This window comes from Limanda limanda, chromosome 20 (genome assembly GCF_963576545.1).
Source record: "Limanda limanda chromosome 20, fLimLim1.1, whole genome shotgun sequence".
In the NCBI taxonomy this organism is placed as follows: Eukaryota; Metazoa; Chordata; class Actinopteri; order Pleuronectiformes; family Pleuronectidae; genus Limanda; species Limanda limanda.
The window spans coordinates 16,351,959-16,377,203 of NC_083655.1; the positions used below are offsets into that span (position 1 = coordinate 16,351,959).

The following is a 25,245-nucleotide window of genomic DNA, read 5'->3' on the forward strand; positions in this document are numbered from 1 at the left end:
AGACAATTTATAACAGCAGAGATCTCTGTGCATCTCCTACATGTGTATGATTTCTTCCCACAAGGGAACAGTTTACCCCTTTGTGCAGAATTCAAAGATCATTATGCTTCTGAACAGGGCCGGGTCTAGACAGGCATGTATGAGGGGGCAGCCACAAATCTTGAGGGGGAATTGTGCTTTATTATATTATTATTATAAAATGGGATTTAGTTTGAGGGGGCACAACATTTATTTGAGGGGGCCAGGCCCCCTCTTGCCCCTGCCTAGACCCGGCCCTGCTTCTGAATCATTTCCACAGTGGCACCTGCTCTGGCCTCCACATGCACAAAGATCTGAGGGCTTTTTATTGCTGCTTGCAGCTTTAATAGATTCTGTCACATGTAAATTGCTGCAACACGGTCATCCCATCGTTGTGTCACAGTAGCAGTGTGTGTGTAACTGTTTCCTTTCCCTTGTTCTCTACACAGAGCTCTAGTCAGATCAACTTTCTTTCGGATCCTGGTTTATACCCTTCAACTTCATCTGATAAAGAGGATGACGTCCCGCCCACAAATCCTCTTCCCATCACCCCATTGGTTCAAAACAAAAGCCGGGCCACTTATACCGAGCTCCCATTGGTCCGTTCCAAGGTCAGTCCCGCTCTGCACAGTCTCTGCGTGCAAATAGACGCTTGGATGCGGAACAGAGAGGAAGAGAGAGAGAGCAGAGGAAGAGGGGGCGGACGACCGGTGCCCTTCATCACCACAGCACACGTTCTCACTGGTGTCGGTCTGTTGTGTCGTTTTTTAATCAAGGAGGAGCTGGGACACGCTGACCGTGGAAATGGCGCAGCCGGACACCAAGAAGATCTTCTTCGAGAACCTGTCGGGAGCGGGCAAGTCCATCGCGGTGCTGACGAGCGGGGGAGATGCTCAAGGTAAAAGTGTCCGGACACACTGGGGGGGGCACACGGCTGGTTCCCGGGCCTGTCCGTTGTCTCTAATAACACCCGGAGCAGGGAGGGGGGGAGCTCGGTAACGCTTCCATGCACCATCAACCCAGGAAGCCCGCGGGTTAGCATGCTAGCTCCCTGCTAGCTAACAGCATCCCCCCCCCCCCCCCTTGTCACTGAGTTTGGGGCTTCTTCTTTTTGTGTGTCGCTGTGCAGCGTGACAGCAGCTCAGAGGTCTGCCAAGGTCGAGCCAAGCCGAGCCGGGCCGAGCCAAGCTGTCACATGCTAGTATTAATCACTGCATCACGGTGGAGGAGCAGGAGCTGTCATTTAATAAACCCCCTGTCCGGTTGAGTTGCATTGCGGGATAGTGCGGGTGAGATCCAGGGGAGGGGGGACCGGGCCAGTGGTGGGATGGTGCCCGCATCCTGTGTACGTGATGATCCGCATACAACGTGTCGTCAGAGCAGGAAGCCGTGGTCATGTGGTGACAGCTCCACGCCTCCTAACGCCACATGAAGCGCGTTATAATCTGATGAGGGGTAATCTCCATAGAAGGAAGCTCTGCAGGTTTGAAAGCGATGTAATCGTGTCATCTCCGTGCAACGCGAGCTGTGCTATGGATGTGAAAATCCAGAAGTGGTGATCAAAGTGTTGAACGTGTGTTTTTAATGTGCTACTACAGTTCATTCAGGCACAGAGGAGTTCTGGTTTAAAGTTTATATCTAAAACAGTCCTGATCACACAGCACCACGCCAATTCAGACAGATCCCTCCATAGTATTTTGTGTTATTACTTTTCATTATTTCCCTCCTACTTTTATACTAGTACTCCAATTTTTTGCCATATTTTATTGTTTTGTTATTATTATTTTCTTTCTAACTATTGCTGCTGTAACACTGCAGAATAAAGCACTTTAAGTCCATTGGCCATCACCTGACAATGAATTAGCTCCTGGGGGCAACATCCCATATTTTGGCACACTTCCAGTGTAGACAGCGGATATCCAGGCCCAGTCTTTACTTACACAGTTCACAGTTTTCTTTTATGTTGCTTTATGTTTTGGGTCGTCTTCAACAGTTATCTGCACATGAATGCAGACAAAGTTGACAGGAGATGCATTGTGGTGAATGTGTTCTGCCTATCTAGCTCATCACATTGGGCTCAAATGGGATTGGTCGAACTAGAAACGGACCTGAATCCTTTCGGCCCCAACCTCTTATCCCTCGCCCACAGATTCTGTTCACTCACATGTAGAATCTGTTGTAGAGATTATGTGCTTAAAGAGCTATTCAGCCTCGATGTCAGAAAAGCAGCAGTATAACTGATCCCATTAATAATGGATCTGTTCTGTTCCACTATCCATGGAAGTCAAGGCCGAGTTACAATGAGTCAGTTCAATTTGGACACACGTTGTTACTTTACAACTACTAAATCCAACTGTGACATGTCAAAATGTCTTCCTTTAAATAAACCCCATTGAAGTTCACATAAGTTTACATTTTGCACCTCATGGAGTTTTCTGCATGTGACCGGGAGTCATAGCTTTCCTTTGGCTCAGGAGAAATGAATCCATCTGTGATGGTTTTAGGTTGAGGATTCACTGTTAACAGACATATGTGTTGAGGAATGTTTGACCATCCTCACACATTACATATACACAATACCATTATGATAATAGATCATACCTCATTGTACACCTACTCCCATTTCTCCCAGCAAGACCCAAGGTGAGGTTATAGATAATGGGGCCAACTAGCAGTACTTTGTAGTGTCTTTGGACTTTCGTATCTAGTTCAGATGCCCGAGACAGAGAGGCACCAAACTCCAACTATTTTGTGACGCAAGTAGAGGAAGATATCCTGGAATGCTTTGTGAGACATCTTCAGACTTGGCGGGGTGACAATTGCTCATGTTACTCTGTTGGCATTTGTATATTGTTCCACCTTCTGGTCTCCTTGATGCATCAAGTCCACATTAAACTCTTCTGCAAAAGACATCAGCTGCTGCCAGAAAAGTTCCATTACAATATGCATGCACATAGAAGAAAAGAAAGAGCCCATAGAGTTGGCCCCACAGGAGACCAATGAGGTGGTGGCATGCATGACAGGAGCTGAACGCCAGTGTCACAGGGTATTGTGTAGCCTTGGCTTTAGTCCTTCAGGATCACTCAGGCAGGAGAACGTGTCAGTCATGCAGAATGAGACGGACAAACTTTGTGGTTGTCTGCTTCGATAAGGACTTTCATCCTCTTATACGATAATTAAAGCTTGGTTTCTCTTCTCCCATTCAGATCAAGTTTCCTCTGTCTTTGCTGAATTTGCTGTTCAGTTGAATGCAGTTAGTTATGCAACACGGCAGTAGGTCACGTGCTGTTGCACTTGGCAGTTTGGTGAATAGCTGGTTCTGTAACTTCACATGTAAAGACCATGCTTATTTTACCTTCCTGTATACTCTACCACAGAGATTTTCGCTGTCTAATTCTTTAATAATGTATTTCCCACTGCCCCGATGGTCTTCAAGCATGTTGCTTGGTTACAGCAATACTTGGCTGCCTTACGAGCTAAAGAGAAAAGAAACAGTCCTTTCTTCTGTTGTTTATTTCGCCTTCACTCAGCCAAGTTCCAGCATGCCTGTTGTGGGTAAAGCATTATCTACTATTCTCTCTCTATGTCAGTCTTTAAGCCATTGACATTCAAGTCACGGATCTCAGTGGTCGCTGGGTTTACTGGCACTAGCCACAGAGTTAATGAGAGGCCAAAGCAGCAGGAAGTACTTTTGACCAAAAATGGCTGTGTGCTGCTGTGGTGAGAAATAAAAAGTGTCCCAGCCACAGATTAACAGAATAAACACACACTCAGCCTTTGCTTCTACACACACTAACACATTCTAGACACCTAAATACTTAAGGTGAGGGAGATAAAGTTTTACAACTGCAGTGACAGACTCTGTGACAGAGGTGAAATAAACTGGAACAGCCATGTAAATCAAGTATCTGCTGTAGCTGAAAGCCATGTGGTTGTTTCTCTCCCCACACCTCAGCTACTTACCCTGCTCATCACAGCACTGTGCTTGTTTTATGGTTCAGATTTTTTGACATTTAATTCTCTGTCTTTCAGGGATGAATGCTGCTGTTCGTGCTGTCGTTCGAATGGGGTTGTACGTGGGTGCAAAAGTTTATTTCATTCATGAGGTGAGCCCATACTTTAAAATGATCATTATTAATGCCAGTTGGTGCTCCAAGCTGCTGCAAAACTCTACCTGACGACCTTCTCACCCTTAATATTATTTATTTATTTTGTGTTTGTAACCCATTTTATTGCACTTTAAAAAATATAGTTTTATTGCTGGAGATTTTAAGATGTATTCTATATTTCATTGTCTGCATTTGTATGTGTTTTGACAGTTTTTGCTCATCACTCAATTGTGAAGTACAAACGTGTATTAAAGGTGCCTGATGAAAGTCAAAGATGTAAATTACTACATCTCATGACAGGACATCTAGTCCCTTTTATTACACATTATGAACAGAAGTTTCTCAGTCTATATGCATGATATGTATAAACAGGGATGTAGCAGATGTTAGAGGAGCGTTGGTGCTTGGGCATCCTGTGATCCCAGCACATCTGTGAATGTTGTGGTCCTGCTCGCTCACAGTGTTGTTACATAACATGACATGAGGCCTTATGTGAAACGCCCCCTCCCACTCGGGCACCACAGTACTCTGGGTGTTCTATTGCATGATTCAGGACATCGAGGATGGGCCAAACATTAGTCATCCACATGTATTTATTGAGTTTCCAAATGACCCATACTGTTTGTACTGTATGATCTTGCATGCAGTCGAAATACTTGTGCTGCAGTTTAGAGTGCACACTGCACACGACTCCAGCTGTTTGCCTCAAGGTCGTCTCAAGTGTTTGATTTGTTTATTCACCAGGAAGCTTATCCTGTTGTTCTGTTTTTTTTTCCTGAATCAGGGATATCAGGGTATGGTGGACGGTGGGGAGAACATAAAGGAAGCCACATGGGAAAGTGTTTCCAGCATGCTACAAGTGGTGAGTAATTATCATGGGCAGCATTCCACACATCTAATGCAGTTACTGCCGGGGCCACAGAAACAGTTGCTCCTTCTTCGGTTTAAGAGGAATATGCTGGTCATGTCCCTAAAACAGGAGGCTATTTTTGTGGGTAGAAAGGTCATCGCTTATCATTGTTCCCACTTGTCTTCCCCAAGGGTGGGACAGTTATTGGCAGCGCCCGCTGCAAAGAGTTTCGCACTCATGAGGGACGGCTGAAGGCTGCTCACAACCTGGTGCAGTACGGCATCACCAACCTCTGTGTGATCGGAGGAGACGGCAGTTTGACCGGAGCCAACCTCTTTAGGGAGGAATGGAGTGGACTGCTGTCGGAGCTGGTTGGCCAAGGTACAGAGGAAAGATGAAGGCCCCTCCTTGATGCTAGTTTCTTACCTGACAATACAAAACCTGACAGTATTAATACTTAATATATAGAGGTATAGTTAAAAGGAAAAGGCTTTTTTGTCACTTATTTTTCTTCTCTTTTCTCATTCTGGCTGATGATAGAAACAGTTCCTTTTCAAACTCTTTCTAGGGCTGTTAATCTTCCTCTTTAATCCCATTTGAATGTATTCCCTTATTATATTCAAATGATATTTTTTAACTTTTCATAAAACTGAACCTATCATTACTATGGTGCATCATGCTGGTCCTTTAGAGATTCAAGGCTCCTGTCTATTTATATCAATATCAAGGGAACATCACGTCCGATATTCTCAATGAATTATGTATAGATTAGTGGAAATGATCCGTTAATAATCATTTTGACGTAAACCAGCAAGGCTGAGGTCGAGATGCAGACCAAACACATTCATAAAATCAATAGAAATACATTTTTTAACATTCAAATTATATACGACTTCTGAAAATGTTCAAACAACCCTAACTCCTTCTCATTAGTAGATACTTCCCATTTACATTCTATATTTTTTTATAAAAATAATTACTGTAAGTTATAATGGAGATGCTTAATATGACCTTCTGTCGGAGATATGTGACAGTTTCAAGGTTTTACCACCTTTAATTCCTGACAGTAAAAAATAACGTCCAGTCAAATATTCAGAAGAGGTTTATGATATAAATCATTGATGTTTCTTTCAAAACAAATCCGTACTGTAAAATAACCTGCTGATTGTTTTAGGTCTGATCGAGGACGAAGCTGTTCAGAAGTACTCCGCCCTCCACATCGTGGGAATGGTCGGCTCCATCGATAACGACTTCTGCGGCACTGACATGACAATCGGCACAGACTCGGCTTTGCACAGAATCATAGAGGTGGTGGACGCAATCATGACAACTGCACAGAGGTGAGGTGGTGGAGGCAGAGCAGGTGTATCATTAAATGTGGGGAGGCCATCAGCAACAGTGCAAAGTCCATGACTGTGTCAGAGCCTGTTGGGAAAATGTCAGGATAAACATGGACATCTGTGCAACATATTTAGCTGCTCACCACTCTTAATCCAATTTAAGGCCATGTTGTATCTGGAGGAAAAAAAAGAAGCTAAAGAAAACATTCTCTTCACTGACGGCATGTCAGGCATGTTCCCTGTGGCTATTTCTGGGTCTGGGAATAGAAGTGAATTGACTTTTTCCACTCGTCTTACCACATACATTAAGGTCAGACAAATACATGGCCATGTATGGTAATGAAAAGTATTGCAGTGGAATATTTCACCACATATAGGCTGGATTCTTCTCCATTTGTCGTCATCAGTCAAATGCATTTTCCTGAGCACATCTACCCTTTAGTTACATTCCTCCGTAACCAAAAACTGTGATATTTTCTGCTCTTGTCTTTCAGTCACCAGAGGACATTTGTGTTGGAGGTCATGGGAAGACACTGTGGGTAAGAGTGGATTTCATACAAACTTTATGTGAAAACTATAATTCTCTTATCACCTCTGTTTATAAAACACACTGTTCTGTCTGTGTGTTTTTTTTCTATCGCAGCTACCTGGCCTTGGTGAGCGCCCTCGCTTGTGGGGCAGACTGGGTGTTGATCCCGGAGATGCCCCCAGAGGACGGCTGGGAGGACAAGATGTGTCAGAAACTGTCTGCGGTAACCCCATCTCACTGATCTCCCCACAGTAAACCCAGTGAACCGTATTGTATCAGCCTCCACGCTGGATGCTAATTGTTTAACTTTCCAGTGTTCTGTTTATCTCCAAGGAGTAAATCCGGATCAGAGAAGACAGATGTGGAGGAAAGTGTTAAGTCTCAGTTGTCTGGTGTCTTACTGTGCTATTTTTTTCTGGGTTGTAAATACAATCTACGATACAGACCCGTTCCAGAGGCACAAGGCTGAACATAATAATAGTTGCAGAGGGATCCCAAGACAGACACGGGAAGCCTATAACCTCTAGTTATGTCAAGGAAGTGAGTACCTGAATGTAAAGAAAGGGGAAGCCAGAAGCATGGAGACCCGACTGATGGAAAACAGCTCAACCTAAACAGCCCAAAACATTCTTAAATAGTTTAACTTTTAACAGGATGTTGTTGTGAGTGGAAAAAACAAATCTTCCCTCCGGTAAAGCCTTGTTTACACTACATGATTTTCAGCCCGAATTGACATTCACAGACGAGTTTTGCAAGTGGGTGACAACAGCCCCCGATTTGAACTCAATAGGCAGCCGCTATGTGTGAACTCTTCAAAGAAGCGATTAGATTTCCAAATTGCAACTCTTGTCAATCAGAGTGCAATACTGATTGAAGGTAAATGTTGTGTTGAGGTGCACCCTGTTTCTTTACACGGCACATGTCTGTAATTGGGGTAGTTAAAGGTTCAGTATGAATTAGGTGAAAGGGATCTATTGGCAGAAATTTAATATAAAAGATCATAGTGATGTTTTCACTTGTGTTTTATCTAAATTGTACAAATTGTTAATTTCTTTGCCCTCAAAATGACCCTTTATATTTGAATAATTTATACTTACATCTGGAGTGGTTCCGCTCTACGGAGGCAGCCATGTTTCTTACAGTAAGCCCAACTGGACAAACGACACACCTTTTGAGTTGTTATGACAACTGGAGGCTACCACAGGTTCTCTTTCAAAGGGAGGGTGAGGTGAGGGCTATTCAGCTGCAAAATGCCACCTCACCACTAGATGTCACTAAATTCTACACATTAAACCTTTAACGTAGTTTGGAGACCAGTGGTGTTAGATTGTGAGTGTGTTACCCCCCCACCAGTCAGTCGTGTAGTGTGAGCCGCACAGCGATCCGACGGCTCTGAAAGTCGTGTAGTGGGAACTCGGCTTAAAATGCTCTAAACAAGGCCTTTGATAACACAGTGATGACAGGAAATAAGGCCTGCTGAACACTGCTGATTACAAAGTGCAAACACAAGCCGCGCTGACATGGCAGCTTTTGTCCTGAGAGGTATCTGTTTGCAGCTCCCGGGGCTGTCGGCATCGTCAGGGCCCTCCTGTGCTTCTGAAAGCCTGCGTCACAGCCACAGTCTCAATTTTTCTGTCATGTTGTCTCTCCACCAATCCCCCTCCCCCAACTCCTTGTAGAACCGAGCAGGGATGAAAAGGCTGAATATCATAATTGTAGCCGAAGGGGCGATTGATCATAGCAACAAGCCCATTACCACTGACTATATTAAGGATGTAAGTACGGAGCGTTGTGTGCGAGTGTGGCCAGTTCAAGCTCAGACTGCCGCCTGTATGACCTCTACCACTGTACTGCTGCCCTGGTGTGGCTTTGACTCTGTTGCTGTTGTTTCTGGAATGCTCTGTCAGACACACTAGTTTGGTAAGACGGCTTTCACCATACTACTGCTCCCGCTGTCAGGCCCTGAGTGGACACCCTCACCTAGTCTCACCCCCAGACATTTGTATGCTCAAATGTCATGTATTTATAAAAAGCTTCACACATAGTTTGTTGAATACTTTTTCACACACGTTAACTGTAAATCTGCTCACAGAGGTTTTCACTGTATTTTACTACCTTCCACTAACTGTCCTTCATTTGTAAAGTATTTTATTTTCATCTTTCAGTACTGAGTATTTCTTTTAAAATTAAGCACTTCCTGCCTTGGACCCCGTGTAATACGCAGCACAAGCTGACAGCCCCCTATTAACATGACTGAAAAATTAGAATGGCTTGCCTGTGCTTCCCCTTTTCTTCAGCTTTTCTGTGATGTTGGTGTTTCAGTGTGTGATGTGTTTATGGAGTTTTGCATGTACATTCATTTTAGCTTAAGCTGTTTTATAAATATGCTTGAGATGCAATAGTATCATTTCACATTAAGGGTGCGGTAGAATGAAAGGATTAATATCACAAGTTTCCATGATCACTGCTAAGACCTGTATGTTTCAACCTCCCAGCTTGTCGTCAAATGTTTGGGCTTCGACACGCGAGTGACAATTCTGGGGCACGTGCAGAGAGGAGGGACCCCATCTGCTTTTGACCGAATCCTGGTACGTGCACCACTTCAATTCAAAGTGTACATTAATGGTAGAGATAGTTAATATTTAACTATTCTGATATTCCATTAATCACTTTTCAGTGGGTCTGAGTCATTTTTCAAAAAACATTGCCTACAATGTTCATTTTGATCTCTGTAGCATTTATTAGAGAAGTTATATATGGTTAACATTAAAGCTAATGCAGACATTACCTGTGAGCTCTTCATTTGAGGTGTTTGTTGGGAAAGGTTCAGCTGTCCAGAGCATTTCCTTCCTAATCCTGTGTGTCTGAAGAGAAATGGCTCCAGGTTTTAGGTTAAGTACATTAACAGATTTATGGCTCAGCATGTGCAGCGCTGCATCACAGGCAGTGAGCAGCTCGTCCCTTTAGGTTTACTTCAAACAAGCTCAAAACTGAAGCTCAAAACTGAATTTTCTGTGGTGATGCATATAAGGGAGAAATTTAGGATAATGCATTTTTATTTAATTGTGTGTGTGTTTGCTCACACAGGCCAGTCGTATGGGTGTGGAGGCTGTTTTTGCCCTGCTAGAGACCACAGCCAACACGCCAGCCTGTGTGGTGTCTCTGTGTGGGAACCAATCGGTGCGTCTGCCTCTGATGGAGTGTGTGCAGATGGTAAGTAATGGACTGGGCTGGAGACAGGGCAGACACACACAAACACACACATTTAAATATCAACGCAAGCACTCAGGAACGACTCACAGTCAATGGGGACGAGGTTGGAGGAGCTTAAGTAATGATTACAAACCGCACAGCCCATTGGGTCTGGAGTGCCACTAACGTTCACAAGAGAGTTGCATTGTTGGACACTGGAGAGGCTGGTGGGTCTGGTTAATTATTACACAAAGCATTTGGCAGGATTGACAATGAATGCCCGCATGATGATGGTGATGATGTAATAGAAGCCCATCACCACAGAAACGCACAAAAGGATCTCTCTTGGTATACTTGCTCTCTTGATTGGACTGTGACAGAACTAGGGAGAAAATGTTTCCTCTGTTTTCTGTTGTTTTTATAATTAACCCATTAAGAACTAAGCGCAGAATAAAAACAAAATCTAAAACCTACGCGTTGTTTAAAAACAACCTAAAAAAGATAGCTTAAACATCTGGCTTTCATTGTTAATCATTGGGTTAGTGATAATTTATTAAAAACCAACAAAGCTGACAAACTCAGGCTTGAAACGCACATGGCTCATCTGGCTCTAAAGGGCAGATAGACTTCAGTTTCATAATCGGTCAAAACAAGGTTACATACTACTTTTCTTTGCACACTACAAAGACATTTTGTCTTACATGCACCAATTGTTATGCTCGTAATAATCACCCTAATATCACTTATTTCACAGATATAAACAAAACAGGGCAGGATATGAATGACTTAATGCTGATTTCAAAATGAAAACACTGTTTTCTCTCAGACTCAGGAGGTCCAGAAGGCCATGGACGAGAAGCGGTTTGAGGAGGCTGTAAAGCTTCGGGGCAGGTACGACTGTCATCCTGCTGCGACCAATCCGATATCCCTAAGCCATCACTTCACTCAAGATCAAGATATCAGTTTGATGTTGCTCCCTGTAGACATTAAGCTGCAGACAGGTGCTATTTTAGAAACACCACCAGACTTGTTTTAGGGATGCAGACGATTCAAAAAGCATTGCTATTTGTTGGCTAACATGAATCTTGAAGATGGAAACTAATCCGTGCATTTGTGTGAACATACCTAGTGTCCTGTGTTTTATTGCAGGAGTTTTGAAAACAACTTGAAGACGTACAAACTTCTGGCTCATCGTAAACCAGAATCTGAACTGCCAATTGTAAGTCACCTCATGTCACAGTGACATTTACAAACTGTGTGTTTATGTGTGTGCTAGGAGCCGTCAAATGTCCCAGACACACCAGGAGCCTCCACTGTGCCTGGCGTGGGGGTTGTTGTGCAGGTTGTTTTCATGGAGTCGAATGAGCCTCCCTGAGACACTGAGACGTTAAATATTTGATCGCTCTGTCCCGAGTATCTTCCGACAAATAATGACTCGACAACTGCAGCCATGTTGTTCCGTGCTATTGCTATTTTCAGATGTCTTTGTCAAAAGAAGACTTCTGCAAAGAGGTTTACTACAGCATGCTTGTGATGCTAGCATCTGTCAGACAGTATCAGTTATTTCCTGGCACTCAATAGAAAAAATAAGATGACTTGTTATTAGTCTGGTGACATCCACAGTGTATTTGCTGTGAAGAATATAACTGTAGTCACTGGTCTCTTCATATGGGGCCCAGGTTGCCTCAGTGATATCAGATGACACCTGGTCCCCGAATCCCCCCCCCGCTGAGGGATGACTTGTTCAACCCTGTCGGGAGCCGCTTTAGCCGGCTGCTGTGGCTCTGGAGGAGGCGGCTCCCACTGAGGATCAGTGAGGTGTGGAGTCAGCGGGGCAGACTCCATGCTGTAGAGCTCGCCTCAGGGGTTGGCTCCCGCTGCATCTGCGATAAGGACCACAGCAGGCGCAGCGTGTAGCCGAGTGCAGACCAGGATTCGTTTATTGATTCACTCTGCAGAGCGTGAATAACAAAATCTGAAATATACTCCATGTCTCGCAAAGATAAAAACCATCTACATCACATTTCACATGTTCCAGAGCAACTTCAACGTGGCAGTGCTGAATGTCGGTGCCCCTGCGGCGGGCATGAATGCTGCGGTGCGTTCGGCTGTCAGGGTGGGCATCTCTGAGGGGCACAAGATGTTCGCCGTCAGCGATGGGTTCGAAGGATTATCTAAGGGACAGGTGGGTACTCCAGTACTGATTTACTGGCACTTACACTCTACTATTGCTATTACAATCTTCCAGGGTAGTCGCACATCCGTTAATAATCAAAATGTAACTGTTACAGCTTAAATATAATGATGTGTATTACTGTCACACTTTAATCAAAAGAGAATAGGAGAATTGGCTTAGCTTGATGAGAGGCAGGCATCACACAATCACTGGTAGCTCCCTGAATGAAGAATAATGAGGGAAACAAAAAGGATAATCTCCCCAGATTGATGTAAACCAATTTCCCACATTTAGTCCCTGCTCAGCCGAAGCTCATGCAGTACTACAGTGAATAGACAGAGGGCAGCAGAGTGTTATGATTAAAAGGCTTTTGGAGTGATTAAGTGGGACGACCCCCCCCCCCTCCTTTTCTAAAACTGACATGGAGGGAGTGTTTTGTTTTGAACAAAAGGGTAAAAGCAGACAGTAGTAGGTGTGTGTGAAGGGAAGTGTATTGTGTAAAGCTGTAATGTGGGCTGTCAACTGAGACTATTTTGCTGCACTTTATCTGGCATAACTGGTTTTCCACTCCTTGTATCCTTTTGTGAGCCTCTCCCAGTGAGAAATCCTAAATCCCCTTATTCCATATATATGTCCTTAAAGATGAGTAGTTTATAAAACAATCTCAACATTTATCTTCATTAAAATGTTTCCTGTATCACTGGTTAGTTCAACGCACTGTGTGTGTCCCTGCCAGCTGAAATCAGACAGAGCTGAACTAACCCCTTAGGAGATTAGATGAGTGAGAGTAATGCATTTCTATACTTCAGTGCTTTGGAACTCTCTGCTGCACACCTTTGTGATCTCACTGCTCCACTTCCTCTGTTTCATACGTGAGAGAGTGTCCAGAAAATTAACTCACATCCGCGCAATCTCTGCACTCAGACCCCAGGACGATGTGTTAGAAAATACAGAACTGTAGCTCACACAAAACTTTGTGTTCAGAGGTTTGTGAGAAATTGACCAACAGGAACATAGAAACAAACCATGGTGTAGTATTCCTTAATTGTAATGCTTATAGATTGTTGTTTCCTTTAACTTCAGGTTTCAGCATCACTCAGACATGGATAGTGAGAGTAAATAAAGGAAATAAAATGTTATGGAATTATGTTATTAGGTTCAACAAGACGTGTTAGATTCCACATTGGTGTTTTGTTCCCCACAGATCAGGGAGATTAAATGGGCTGATGTTGGAGGATGGACGGGACAGGGTGGATCCCTACTGGGAACCAAAAGGTAACATTTTCAGCTGTGCATAGATCTGATCATTAAATTAAAAAATGATTATCTGATAAATAATAACCTTGTTCCTTCTCTTTTTGTTTGTGTCTTCAGAACTCTCCCTGCAAAGCATGTTGACAAAATTGCTGAGCAGATGAGAAAGAACAACATTAATGCATTGCTCATAATTGGTGGATTCGAGGTACGTTTCTAATTTTAATTAAAAAGTTAGATTCTCTTTATCCATAAGCTTATTAGCTCTTGAGTTTTGAATTAATGTCACTAGTTCAAATAAGATATACATTATGTTAGAAGTTAGAATGAATGCTAACAGTATACAGTTAAAAGATTTATATTTACTGTATTTACATATATGTATTTTGATGTTAACAGTGTTGATCCTGTCATATCAGTGTTGTCCCATTTAATGTCAGCTCATCACCATATGGCTCCATACATAGTCATGCGTAGCCATGCTTCAGTAGAGTTAATGAGAGTAGCTGCATTATAAAGTTGGTTCAGTATTGATTTTCAGTGCCTTAGATATAAATGTGTGGAGAGAAAATATGATCCTGAACTTAAGGCTTATGCATTATTATTATTAAAAAGTCACCCTACATTGTAATTGAACTATAAATAATAATATCATAATTTAATTGTATTTGGAAATGGATCAGCTGTTTTTTTCCAGTCATTTCACGCTCTCCCATTTAGACGCCCACCAGCTTTAATATTCCTGTGATGTATGCAAGTAAATTACTTTCATCTGTATGTACGGATGTGTGTGTATGTGTCTGAGAGTGTATATGTTTGTGTGTGTGCGTGTGTGTATGTTTCTGAGAGTGTGTACGTTTGTGTGTGTGTGTGGAGTTGTACCTGTCTGTTTCGCTGCTGTCCGTTGTGATAGACTTGGCTCCTCCCCTTGGCACGCTCCACTCTTGTCTCTCCCCTTCCTTCCTTCCTTCCTTGTGCCTGCAAGTAGCACCTCTCAAACTAAACCCAACCTGCTGAGGTTCCATCCCCACACACACTAAAGCCCTCGGCTCTGCCCTGCAGGCCTTCCTGTCACTGCTGGAATTGTTAACGGCGCGCGGGAAATATGACGAGTTCTGTGTGCCCATGGTCATGGTCCCAGCCACAGTCTCCAACAATGTGCCGGGCTCAGACCTCAGCATCGGCGCTGACACGGCTCTGAACGCCATCACTACTGTAAGTGATGGGGTCCGGCAACAAGAATAGTTGATTCCTACAGCACACAGATGCATATAAAGCAAGCACACACTCACACATGCACTTAAGCAGACAAACTCTGATTCCAACAACACGATCACATAGCCAACCAGGCAGAGTTAAAAAAAAGAGAGAAACTGCTTTCTTCCAATCACTCTGGATCACTTGGAAGAATTTCCTGTGACCATGGCATCTGTCGGCTACATCTGATAAACAAGTTTCTCTAAAAACACAATTCATTCAGCGTAGAAAGACATGTCTGTCCTGTGAGGCTTGGCTGGTAAAGGTAAAGCCGCCGCTCCCTTCCCAGTCAGGTAAGTAAGCGAACGGCAAAATGGAGGCATGCTGTGAGGTGCACATGTGTCATGGCTGCCATGTTTGCTCTGCCTGCCCTTCTCCCTGACTGTGTGTTTGTGTCCTGCCACATCATTAACCTCAAGATGAGTGGAGCATAAAGTTGTGATGTTGTCTAATTATCGTACATATACTGCACAGCTACATAACACAAACTAACAGCCTGCTAATATGGACTAGCATTTACATTAAAGCGTCTAGACTGATGATTCATTAACATCACAAATTTGACTTTATTAGTGAATAATAATAGATATGAAAACAAAACAGCTTTGTTCTTGCTGTTTTGTTTTAAGCTTTATTCAAACTAACAAATTTAACTCAGTAACACCAGTGGGAATTTAAACAGAAAATCCTCCCTGAGCCTGAATCTTGGCTCGACCAGTCTTCTTGATTTCCTCCTCTTCCTGTGTGTGCTGACTCGATCAGTGCTTGTCCTGCCTGCCTGCATATAACACACTGTCACAGCAGATATGGCTGATGTCATGTGGTTGCCCTGTTCATTGTCACTGCATCGAGCCGCCGAGGCTCAACAACAACCTCTCATCTTCCTCCATCTTTTCCTGTCTGTCTTCCCCCCTCGTCTACTGTATCTCAATCACTGTCCTTGTACTCTTTCTCTCTCTTCTTCCCATTTTTCATCTCTGTACTCGTACATCTGTCTCTCTGCCAAAGGGAAGCCATAGCTGCTATCACACGGAAAGAGCCGGAATGGCAGGATACTCTCTAGCAAACTGAGAGAGGCTCACCCCCACCTCTCTCTCTCAGTAGAGGCTCTAATGCGTTTTCATATATGCCGCTTCAGGCGTTTGAGAGTCTGCTGCAGCTGTATGAGGCTCGCGCTACCCATGAGGAGTTATGCATCCCGATGTGTATGCTGCCTGCCACCATAAGTAACAATGTACCGGGCACAGATCTAAGTATCGGGGCAGACACAGCCCTCAATGCCATCGTGGAGGTAAGGCATTCAAAACGCCACCAGCACACAGCTTCTTAGCGCTTTGTTCATGATTGCTTACGCAGAGAGGATGAAAATGACACACGACCTCAAGTATCTGTGCAGAGCTTACAATCAACAGACTTTTTTAAAAGTGCAGTAAAATGTCCCACAACCTCTCTCTAACTTTATCCCAATTCATAGCTAGTCCTAACTACACTTCTAACACTACCCTCAAGTTTAGGGATAACCCAAACACTAAATATATGTACTTTTCAACAGGGGGCACTCCATAAATTTTAAACATGAAGCTGAGTGAGCTCGTCATGAGGACTATGACTAAAGGCCGGCGCATGCTTCTGCGTTTTCACGGGCCCGGAAGCATAAGAGCCCTTCCGGGCCCCTTAAGTACTTACGTATCCCTTCTTACGTGCTTACGTGCGTCGCCCAATTTTTCTAACTAGACGGCAAAGCTCCGCAAGCGTCACGTAGCTTGCAAGGCTGTGATTGGTCTGCTAACTACATCATTTCCGGAGTCGCATTTCCGGTTCATGCCCGATAATACCGGCGAAAACCACGGAAGATTTAGACGAATATGGACCAAATAGAAGAGCACTTGGCAGAAGAGATCCAAAACTATGACCACTAGTATAAGCTGTCACTGACCGGCGGATTTGTCCGCCAGAAAAAGGCTCTAAGGAGCCGCCGTGGCGATGTAACTAAACTGCTCTTCTTCGTGCCACACACGAAGAAGAGCCGACTTCGACAAAAAACAATACTCCGCCTATTGTTCTGGCCGGCCTTAATCCTATGAGAAAATCAGAAAAACGTCAACACAAACACGAGGCTTTGAGAGATTTGGGTACTTATAAGACAAATGGACTGTGTATTCACATGCTCCTCAGAAGGTCCCATTAACTTAGTTGTGAAGACGAGAGTGTTTAAACAATACCTGGACAGCTTTTTCCAACATATAAACAATAATGAACAGCAAAGTAACAGGATGTGACAGGCATATAAAGAATTCTAAACATTCGCACCTTAAAAAAGGTGTTATATTTGACAAATTAAATTCAGTTCATTGGTTTATTAGTGATGACACCGACAACAAATTTTCCGCCAGCTTTCTGAGTTGTTGTTCTGACTTTAGATGTTCATTTGAATTTTCTCAGTCGGGAACAAATTTTTCAGATTAGAGTCGAAGAAAGGATGCCATTAAGCTGCATTATGGGAAATGACGGATCCAGTGTTTTTGGAACCTCAAAGTCAGGATATCTGAACCTCTTATTGAGGTTAGACGTTCCTAATTTCTACTAAGTAGCTGGAGTGCCCCTTAAACTCTGCTGCAACAGCTGAAACTGTGGACATTTTACTGCCATAACAGACACCTGATATTAAACTGATTATTAGCACTGGGCGATCCAAATATAGTTGTAATGCCAGATTATATAGAAGTTATAGTTTCCTTCTTTACACATGATTTTAAGTGTTTCTCAATTTACCTGTAAATCTCCAGTTTACCATTTGATGTGCTCTCTCATCCTTATGCAGGACCCCAGTCTCTAACTGGTGAAAGCAGTGTTTTAGCCTGAATCTGCCTGAAATGTTGAAATGTTGCGAGTTGACTGTTGTGCCATTTGATGAATAAGCATGTTGGCATTGAAACAAGTATTGTCGTTGTTCTTCCATGTGGAATGTGTTACGTTAACTTTACTATGACTGCCAATCTTTGCCTGCTTGATATGAGTTTCTTGACACTTTCTTATCTTAAACATGACAGACATTTAACCGGAGGTAGCTTGAACATTTACACTAAAGCCTAACAATGATCAGCTTGAAGTGATAACTTAACATATACTAACATCGTGAGCTTGTTTGCACACGTCAGACTTGTGACCGCATCAAGCAGTCGGCCAGTGGGACCAAGAGACGGGTGTTCATCATTGAGACCATGGGAGGCTACTGTGGCTACCTGGCCAGTGTCGGAGGCCTGGCTGCTGGAGCAGACGCTGCCTACATCTATGAGGAGCCATTTGACATCAGAGACCTGCAGGTGACTGACTCTCTGCTGTAGCACACACACATGAACTCTCACACTGAAGCAGTGCCATCTACTGGTCAGCATTGCAAACGTGTACTGTTTCTCCCCACAGGCCAATGTTGAGCATCTGACAGAGAAAATGAAGACGAGCATTCAAAGAGGACTGGTCCTCAGGTAAGAAAATTATATCGTGATAGTAAATGTAGTGAATAATGTAAGATATACTGTATATAAATAAATAATCTCCAATTTATAGATTATAGATAGACAGTCATTGTAAATTTCACAGCCTCACCTCTTAAGTGATTTATAATAATAAGTGACAACTGTTTCAGGACAACACAAACAGCTGCTGCACATCATTGAACATGTTGTGTTTTCAGAGCAGAGCAGCTTGTATTTAATAATGAACAGATCCAACACTGATGTAATCAGCTGATGATGTAATAAAGTACATAAATGATGTGTATGTAGAGAACCTCCAGGATGCTTTTGAATGGGTGCCTGTAGACTCATATAGTTGTTGTATTTTATGTTTCTAGGAATGAGAACAGTAACGAGAACTACACTACAGACTTCATCTACCAGCTGTACTCTGAAGAAGGGAAGGGAGTGTTTGACTGCAGGAAGAATGTGCTGGGTCACATGCAGCAGGTAGGCCTCAACATACTGGTTACCATTCTGTACACAAAACAATTCTTCCAGACTTAGCATCACTTAATAATGAGTTTTCCATATTTGTATCTAGACTAGCATCAAAGTTTTAGTGTGTAGGTTTTAGTGATATCTAGTGGTGAGGTTGCATGTTGCAGCTGAATACCCCTCACCTCCATCTGCCCTTCCAAACATGAAAGAGAACCTGTGGTATCCCTCAGTTTTCATAGTAACACAAAAGGTGTTTAGTTTGTCCCGTCTGGGCTGCTGTAAAAAACATGGCGGCCTCCGTAGAGAGGACCTCCCGATGTAAATATATAGTATTAAAATATAAAGGGTCCATTCTGGGTTAGAGAAAACAACAATTTTAGCAATTTAGATGAAATACTAGTGGAAACATCACTAGGATTACTTTATATTTTCTGCCAATAGAACCCTTTCACCTAAATCTTACACACTGAACCTCATTTCAACAGAACATACATTTGTCATGCTGCACTTTTCTCTTCATTGCAACATGAACACATTGACAACATTGCTAGACTGGATCCAGCCCATGCGCTTACACACTATGGTTGTAAGAAATGTTATAACATACAGTGAAGGGAAAATAACTTGACAGGTTTACATTTTGACCCACTTCAAATATACATGAGGGAAAAAGTGAAGGTTTAGTTTTGTCAAGAGAGAAAATCGGCAGCTTTAAAAAATCCACTGGGAAGAAAAACACAAACCTGAGGAGACACCTGAAGGCACCACACAGGAAGGAAGGTTACCTTACATTAAGATGTAACATTACATCGATGTAAAAGCAATATTCAGACAACTCTGTAGGCAGTGGCAGAACATTATGCAGTAGCATCGCACAGCATTAGGACAGATGTGCTTGTTACAGACACTCTCCGTCCTGGTAGAGGAATTTCTCCCTTGTGACCGCTGCCTGATATTAATCTATTATAAAGACTAGTCATAGTGTTGTGTTGTATTGTTTTTGATTATGTTAGACTGTACTGGATTTGCTAATGCTGCCGCAGTTTGACTAATTTTAGTTGAGACTTAAAATGAGTCTATTCTTAGACAACAACGTTCATTGTTTTCTATGACTAAGGAAACTTAACTGAATATAAAAGGGGTGTGGTTGAAGTATTTATCTAAGGACTGAGAAACAATCTAAAAGACATAATTAAAACAAAATGGCTTTTTCATACAAACAAAAGCTCTGCGTGCTTTGTTTTATTCCGGCTTTGTGCGTTCAGAAACAAACACCACCTTGCCCCGGGGGGGAATAGGTTGCGTCTGCAGAAATTAATGAGATACAGAAAAGAACAAATAAAGATTTAGAGATGTAGATTTGGGGATTTCAGGAGCAAAAACAAACACAGCAGGACCAACAACTTATTTACTTAAGAATATGTAAAAAGATAAAGGAAATTACACAAAAGTATTTAGTGTAAGATACATAAATAAATGGCAAACATTAAAATATCAACACAGATGCAGGACACAGAAGAATGGGTGGAAATTCTGAGTTTATTAATATAAGATATTCAGTGTTGTCTTCATGTTGCACTGTGTGGTTGAGTGATACCTCTTGACTTCTTTTCGAAGGGAGGAGCCCCGTCTCCGTTCGACCGTAACTTCGGGACAAAGATCTCTGCCAAGGCGATGCAGTGGATCACCAAGAAGCTGGTGGAGACGTTCAGACAAGGTAGAGTTCACACTCCTCTGGAGTCAAACGAGTGGTGGTAGCTGACCCCTCCTCCTCCCTGCAGAGACGTGCCCAGTGAAGCAGAACTTTAGACGGATCTGTCATGGAGTCAGTCTGTTATGATGTTATGTCAATTATTGATCATTTATACCCAACAGTTTAATGGGAATCTACTTTTCTGATGGATATATGATGTGATACATCTGATAAACAGTTACGCACTGTATATGTATAAAGACGACAATTAAAGTCGAAACTCCTCTTTGTTTTTTATGTCTATATCCCAAACACATGGATGACATAAGATGAAGGTAAATCTTTGTTCTTGTTTCCATGTTGGCTCCATGACCATCTGCATCTTCCATATTTAGCTCCATGTCCCTGTCTGTCATTCCCACCGCCTCCCTGCCACACCTGGAGGAAGCACACAGCCTGTCCAGGCACATGTGGGGTGCAGCTACGATGCAGAATCCATCTTTGTCCTGCTCTGCCCCACATTTCTTTGTGTTTCTGTGGCACTTTTTGTCGCTTTAGTTCGCTTATGTGTAGTGACAGTTTGTGGCCCTGTTCAGACCGGTCCAACCACAAGTGTTCAGCTCTAAGTCCGTTTGTTCACAACTGGAAGTATAATACGCCTCCACATGTGTGGCTCCTCTTGCTTGCGTCAACACTCGCACACACGTCTGGAGCCATCTGGAAGCTCAACTGTGTTTTATTACCGAGTGTGAACAGATGAACCTAGAGCTGTGAGATCAGAGAACTTGAGATCTGATCTCTCAGGACAGATGTTACTACCATGTCTGAACAGGGCCGGTGTCATCACCTTCTCAACCTTTCCATTTTATCAGTTGCACCTCCCGGCTGTAGTCCCCATGTAGATCCTTACGCAACAGTTATCCTCACAGTCTTCGTGGTAGCCGCTAACTAGAGGAACGAGTCATCATCACGCTGTACATCCCCCCTCACCCCCCACACACTGTACATGTTAAGTCTGTGTCCTGTATGTTTGCGAGAGGAGATCTAAAACCCGTTCCTGCTCCTGCCTCCACCACTAAGTGCTCCTGTGTCTCCCTCCAGGCCGAGTGTTCGCCAACACTGAGGACACCTGCTGTCTGCTGGGGATGCGTCGCAGGGCTCTGGTCTTCCAGCCGGTCGTGCAACTCAAGGGCGACACTGACTTTGTGTATGTATCACACTCACTGCACTTAAAGTCACTGTAGAGCACACGCTAGAGTGTCTTTAGTTTCCATAAATCTTTAAGTGAAACAAAAGCAAACTTCTGAACTTAAGCTAGTGACAAAACTCACATTTATGAATTTGTTGCTGTATATAAATATAAATGACATGACCGATCCCAAATTTGCCGCCAAAACTTGTAGATCGCCGACTGGTGGCTGGCTGCAGTATAGGTCATAAACCACCTCCTCCATGTTTGTAAATGGGACATCGACCAAACTAAAAAGATCAGAGTACATTTCAAGTTTTAGGTTTTAATTACTTATTTTGGCTACATTTCTCCATATTTGGATGAAGCAATGATGCTTCGTCCATCTTTAAATACACATCAGAAGGGATTTCACAGCAGCATACATATGATACAGTAAAGAAACTTCAGGCAGTGAGTGATCAAGGTGATAAAATGGATAATGATGAAGACGCATTGGCATTTTACCATTGTTTTCTTGACTGTGGAGCCAAAACCAGGACGACTGTGGGAAAATTAGTATGCAAATTATTCCTATTTATGTTTGAGCCTAAGTGATTAGTCTTTTAGTCAACACAAGTCTATCAACAAGTCCTATTAACTGCGTCGTGCTCCTCAGCTCTGAACTGTGCTAATTTTCACTGTTTTCTAACTCTAATTTATTCAGAAAATAAACAGCAGATTATTTGATGGAAAAACATTGTTGGAGACCTCATTTACTGCAGTAATTGTAAATGCCAATTTGAACACTGGTCTAATATGACATGATGATGCAGAGTCCTGCACTGGGTTCCCACTGGTACCATTAGATGTGGGTGGCTGTGTATGTAGCATGTGTGTTTGATGACAGGAGAGAGGTCGGGTTACAGGTCACATGGTAACGAATTTGGGGGGGATATGGATTTGACTTAAACAGAAATGTGCAGGGGGGTTATTGGTTTCCAAAAATGGACTCGAGCAGGACTCTGAACCGATCTCTTTACTGCCCTCCAGCAGTCAGAAGAGACATTACATCTGTTAGAGTTAAGACCCCAGTAATGAGGTTTCCTTTATTTGCCCCCAGCCACAGGATCCCCAAGGAGCAGTGGTGGCTGAAGCTGCGTCCCCTCATGAAGATCTTGGCCAAGTACAAGACGAGCTACGACGTCTCGGACTCCGGTCAGCTGGAGCACGTCGTACGCAACCGTCCCAAAGAGTCGGACGCTTCAGTAGCAATGTGAAAGGCCCCCCCGCGCTGCACTAGGGGTCTGCGATGTGTGGTCTGTGTGTAAGAGTGAGTGTGTGTGTGTGTGTGGGCGTCAGTGTGCGTGTCGTGAAAGAGCTCCAGTTAGCACAACCAACCATGTTCAATTCCCGTGTGTGTCCTTTCCCTTCACTCTGTAGGCTCTGCAGCGCTTCTTATAGACACACACACGTGTGAGCTCGGACACGCTGTACACACACCTGCCCTGCCGTGCACTTGTGTGTCCTTGTTGCCGTGGATGTTTAGTGTCAGCGTTGTTAGCAAATTGCACTTTCCCTGTCTCCAGTTGCATGAGGACAGAACCGACACTGTATCTGCTGTACAAACCAGTGTGTGTGTGTGTGTGTGTGTGTGTGTGTGTGTGTGGGTGTGTGTGTCTGCCTAGAACCAGTTTGACGCTCTGTATATTCAGTCTGACTGACGCAGTCCACTTACTGTTACATGTCTAGAGAACGGCGTGCTGCGATTCACACAGAAACTAATATTTATCTTTTTAACATTGTTATTATTTTGCTTGTAATCATGGGTATATATATATTAATTGTCGGCACTGCTGTACTGAGTAGCTGTCTGTCAAACTGCACCAACAAGATAGATGTGTCAGAGAATAATGTTTCCCACAGATTAAAACCAGACAGTGTAACCTGCTGAGTCGTGTCCTTGGATTTATTTCTCTTGATTCATTTATCAACCTATTCAATCACTGAACATCTCATTTACAGCGTAAGATCATCTTCTTCCACACTGGGACAATATCATCAACTCGTATTTACAGATTTTTTGAACTTTGAAACAATATGTGAGGGTGATAGAAGAATAAGGGAAAGGGCAGTTCATCCAGAGCCTGAGCACCTGGCCGTCTCAAGAGCTGGAGGGAGTGAAATACCAAAAGGAAGATCATTTCCATTTTGGATTTTCTCATCACTAAACCCGAAGCAGTCAGATATGAGTGCAGGACGTACATATGCAGCTTTACCTTCACCAGGAGGGTTATGTTCAAGATCACACAAACAACTGAACAGTTTTCCATTAAACGTAATGGAAATGGGCCAAAAAATAATTCAGTAAATGTTTGGTGTGGATCCAGGAAAGATTTTTTTACTCTCTTGCGAGATTGACTGTCTTTTACAATATTCATCAAATAAGGGGACTAATATTTGTGAGTGTGTGCAATATGGTGCAGATCCAAATAATTTAACTGTGGTTGAGAATAGTTTTAATCGAGAAAAACAGGATCAGAGTGAATCAGTTGTTTCTCCCAGACGCCGTGGTTTTTTTTTCATATTCTGCATCAGAGCCAGCAGATGGCGGCAGAGCACCGTCGCCTCCCTGTGTTTCCCGGGTTCACCGGGTCCACAATGACACGCATTCCCTCCATCACTGGCTGTCCGCTCCTGCCTCTCACACGTTCACTGCATTGTGGTTCAGTGCTAAAGTAGATTAACAGTGTGTGGCCATAATTAGGAATTAATCTTATCATTTGAAGGAAAATGTCTATTTCCCACGGGCATATTAATTGTGTATACATGTAATTGGGTGTCTTTTTTTCCTGCCTAAATGGACCTCTTTTCTTCCTTAACTCTAAGTAATTACATGCATATACATCCAGGCCGAGGCCATCGCTCGGCGACGGCATCCTGGCGTGAAGCGTAATTTGAGGGAAGAACACTACCTGAATCACCTCTACTCCCCTTAGACCCCGCCAGAATAATTATCACCCCCGACTTAAAGCGGCTTTCTGCAGAGAAGGACTCAACGTTTTACCCGTCGCTGCAATTTCCTCGGCCCCCCCGGTGGGAGCGCCGCTCATTGTGGAGGCATTTCCATGTTCGCCGGCTACTTCTCTCCGAGCATGAAATTAGTAAATCCAATAATTTGGGTTGATTTAAGAATGCAGGGGGCGACTGCAGGGTCACATGCACATTGGTAATCAATACTAATCACCATTTCACTCCCCCTCCCCCCCACCTTTAGACTCACATGTGATCTCATTGGACTGATTAAAGGCTGCAAATTAAGGGTCCGGATTCTCATCAAAGGTTCGCACACCGCACGCTCCCGAACTTTGTCTTCATTTAATTTTACATAGTCTTCGCACAAGGCCCCAGCTTCACGCTCTGAATCTCCAGAATAGCTCGCCAACTTTGACCTTTTCAGATTAAAAGCACATTCTCCACTCTCTCACACACGCAGTCCATTTTCACTTCTAATAAACCACAGTGGCTGGAAAAATTGTGGCGCCTGTAATAAGTCGTGAAGAACCGGCGATGTTGAAACAGACGACTGCATATAGGTATTGCGATAACAATGGCAATGAGAGCCAATAAATCCTGGCTGGCTGAAGATCGAGAAAGCAATATATGTATTTTTTTAAACCAAATGAATCACACATGTATGACA

The 25,245-nt window shown here is 43.3% G+C and overlaps 1 protein-coding gene across 5 annotated transcripts; it reads left to right on the forward strand.

The window, feature by feature from the left end:
- The first annotated feature begins 706 nt into the window (after positions 1-706).
- pfkpa (phosphofructokinase, platelet a) lies at positions 707-23,201 on the forward strand. 5 transcript variants are annotated; one of them, XM_061093932.1, is made up of 23 exons: positions 707-916; positions 4,051-4,124; positions 4,912-4,989; positions 5,169-5,358; positions 6,152-6,317; positions 6,812-6,856; positions 6,961-7,069; positions 8,526-8,621; positions 9,342-9,434; positions 9,934-10,059; positions 10,865-10,929; positions 11,188-11,257; positions 12,077-12,223; positions 13,419-13,489; positions 13,589-13,676; positions 14,531-14,683; positions 15,864-16,016; positions 17,884-18,048; positions 18,149-18,210; positions 18,579-18,690; positions 20,299-20,398; positions 21,476-21,581; positions 22,666-23,201. In XM_061093932.1, exons 1-23 carry the CDS (start codon positions 823-825, stop codon positions 22,820-22,822), a joined length of 2,520 nt encoding a protein of 839 aa, XP_060949915.1. In that variant the 5' UTR covers positions 707-822; the 3' UTR covers positions 22,823-23,201. The 5 variants fall into 5 exon arrangements, with proteins under 5 accessions (XP_060949915.1, XP_060949910.1, XP_060949912.1 ...); XM_061093927.1 differs by lacking the exons at positions 8,526-8,621; positions 15,864-16,016 and adding an exon at positions 7,291-7,386; XM_061093929.1 differs by lacking the exons at positions 8,526-8,621; positions 14,531-14,683 and adding an exon at positions 7,291-7,386.
- The last annotated feature ends 2,044 nt before the right edge of the window (positions 23,202-25,245 follow it).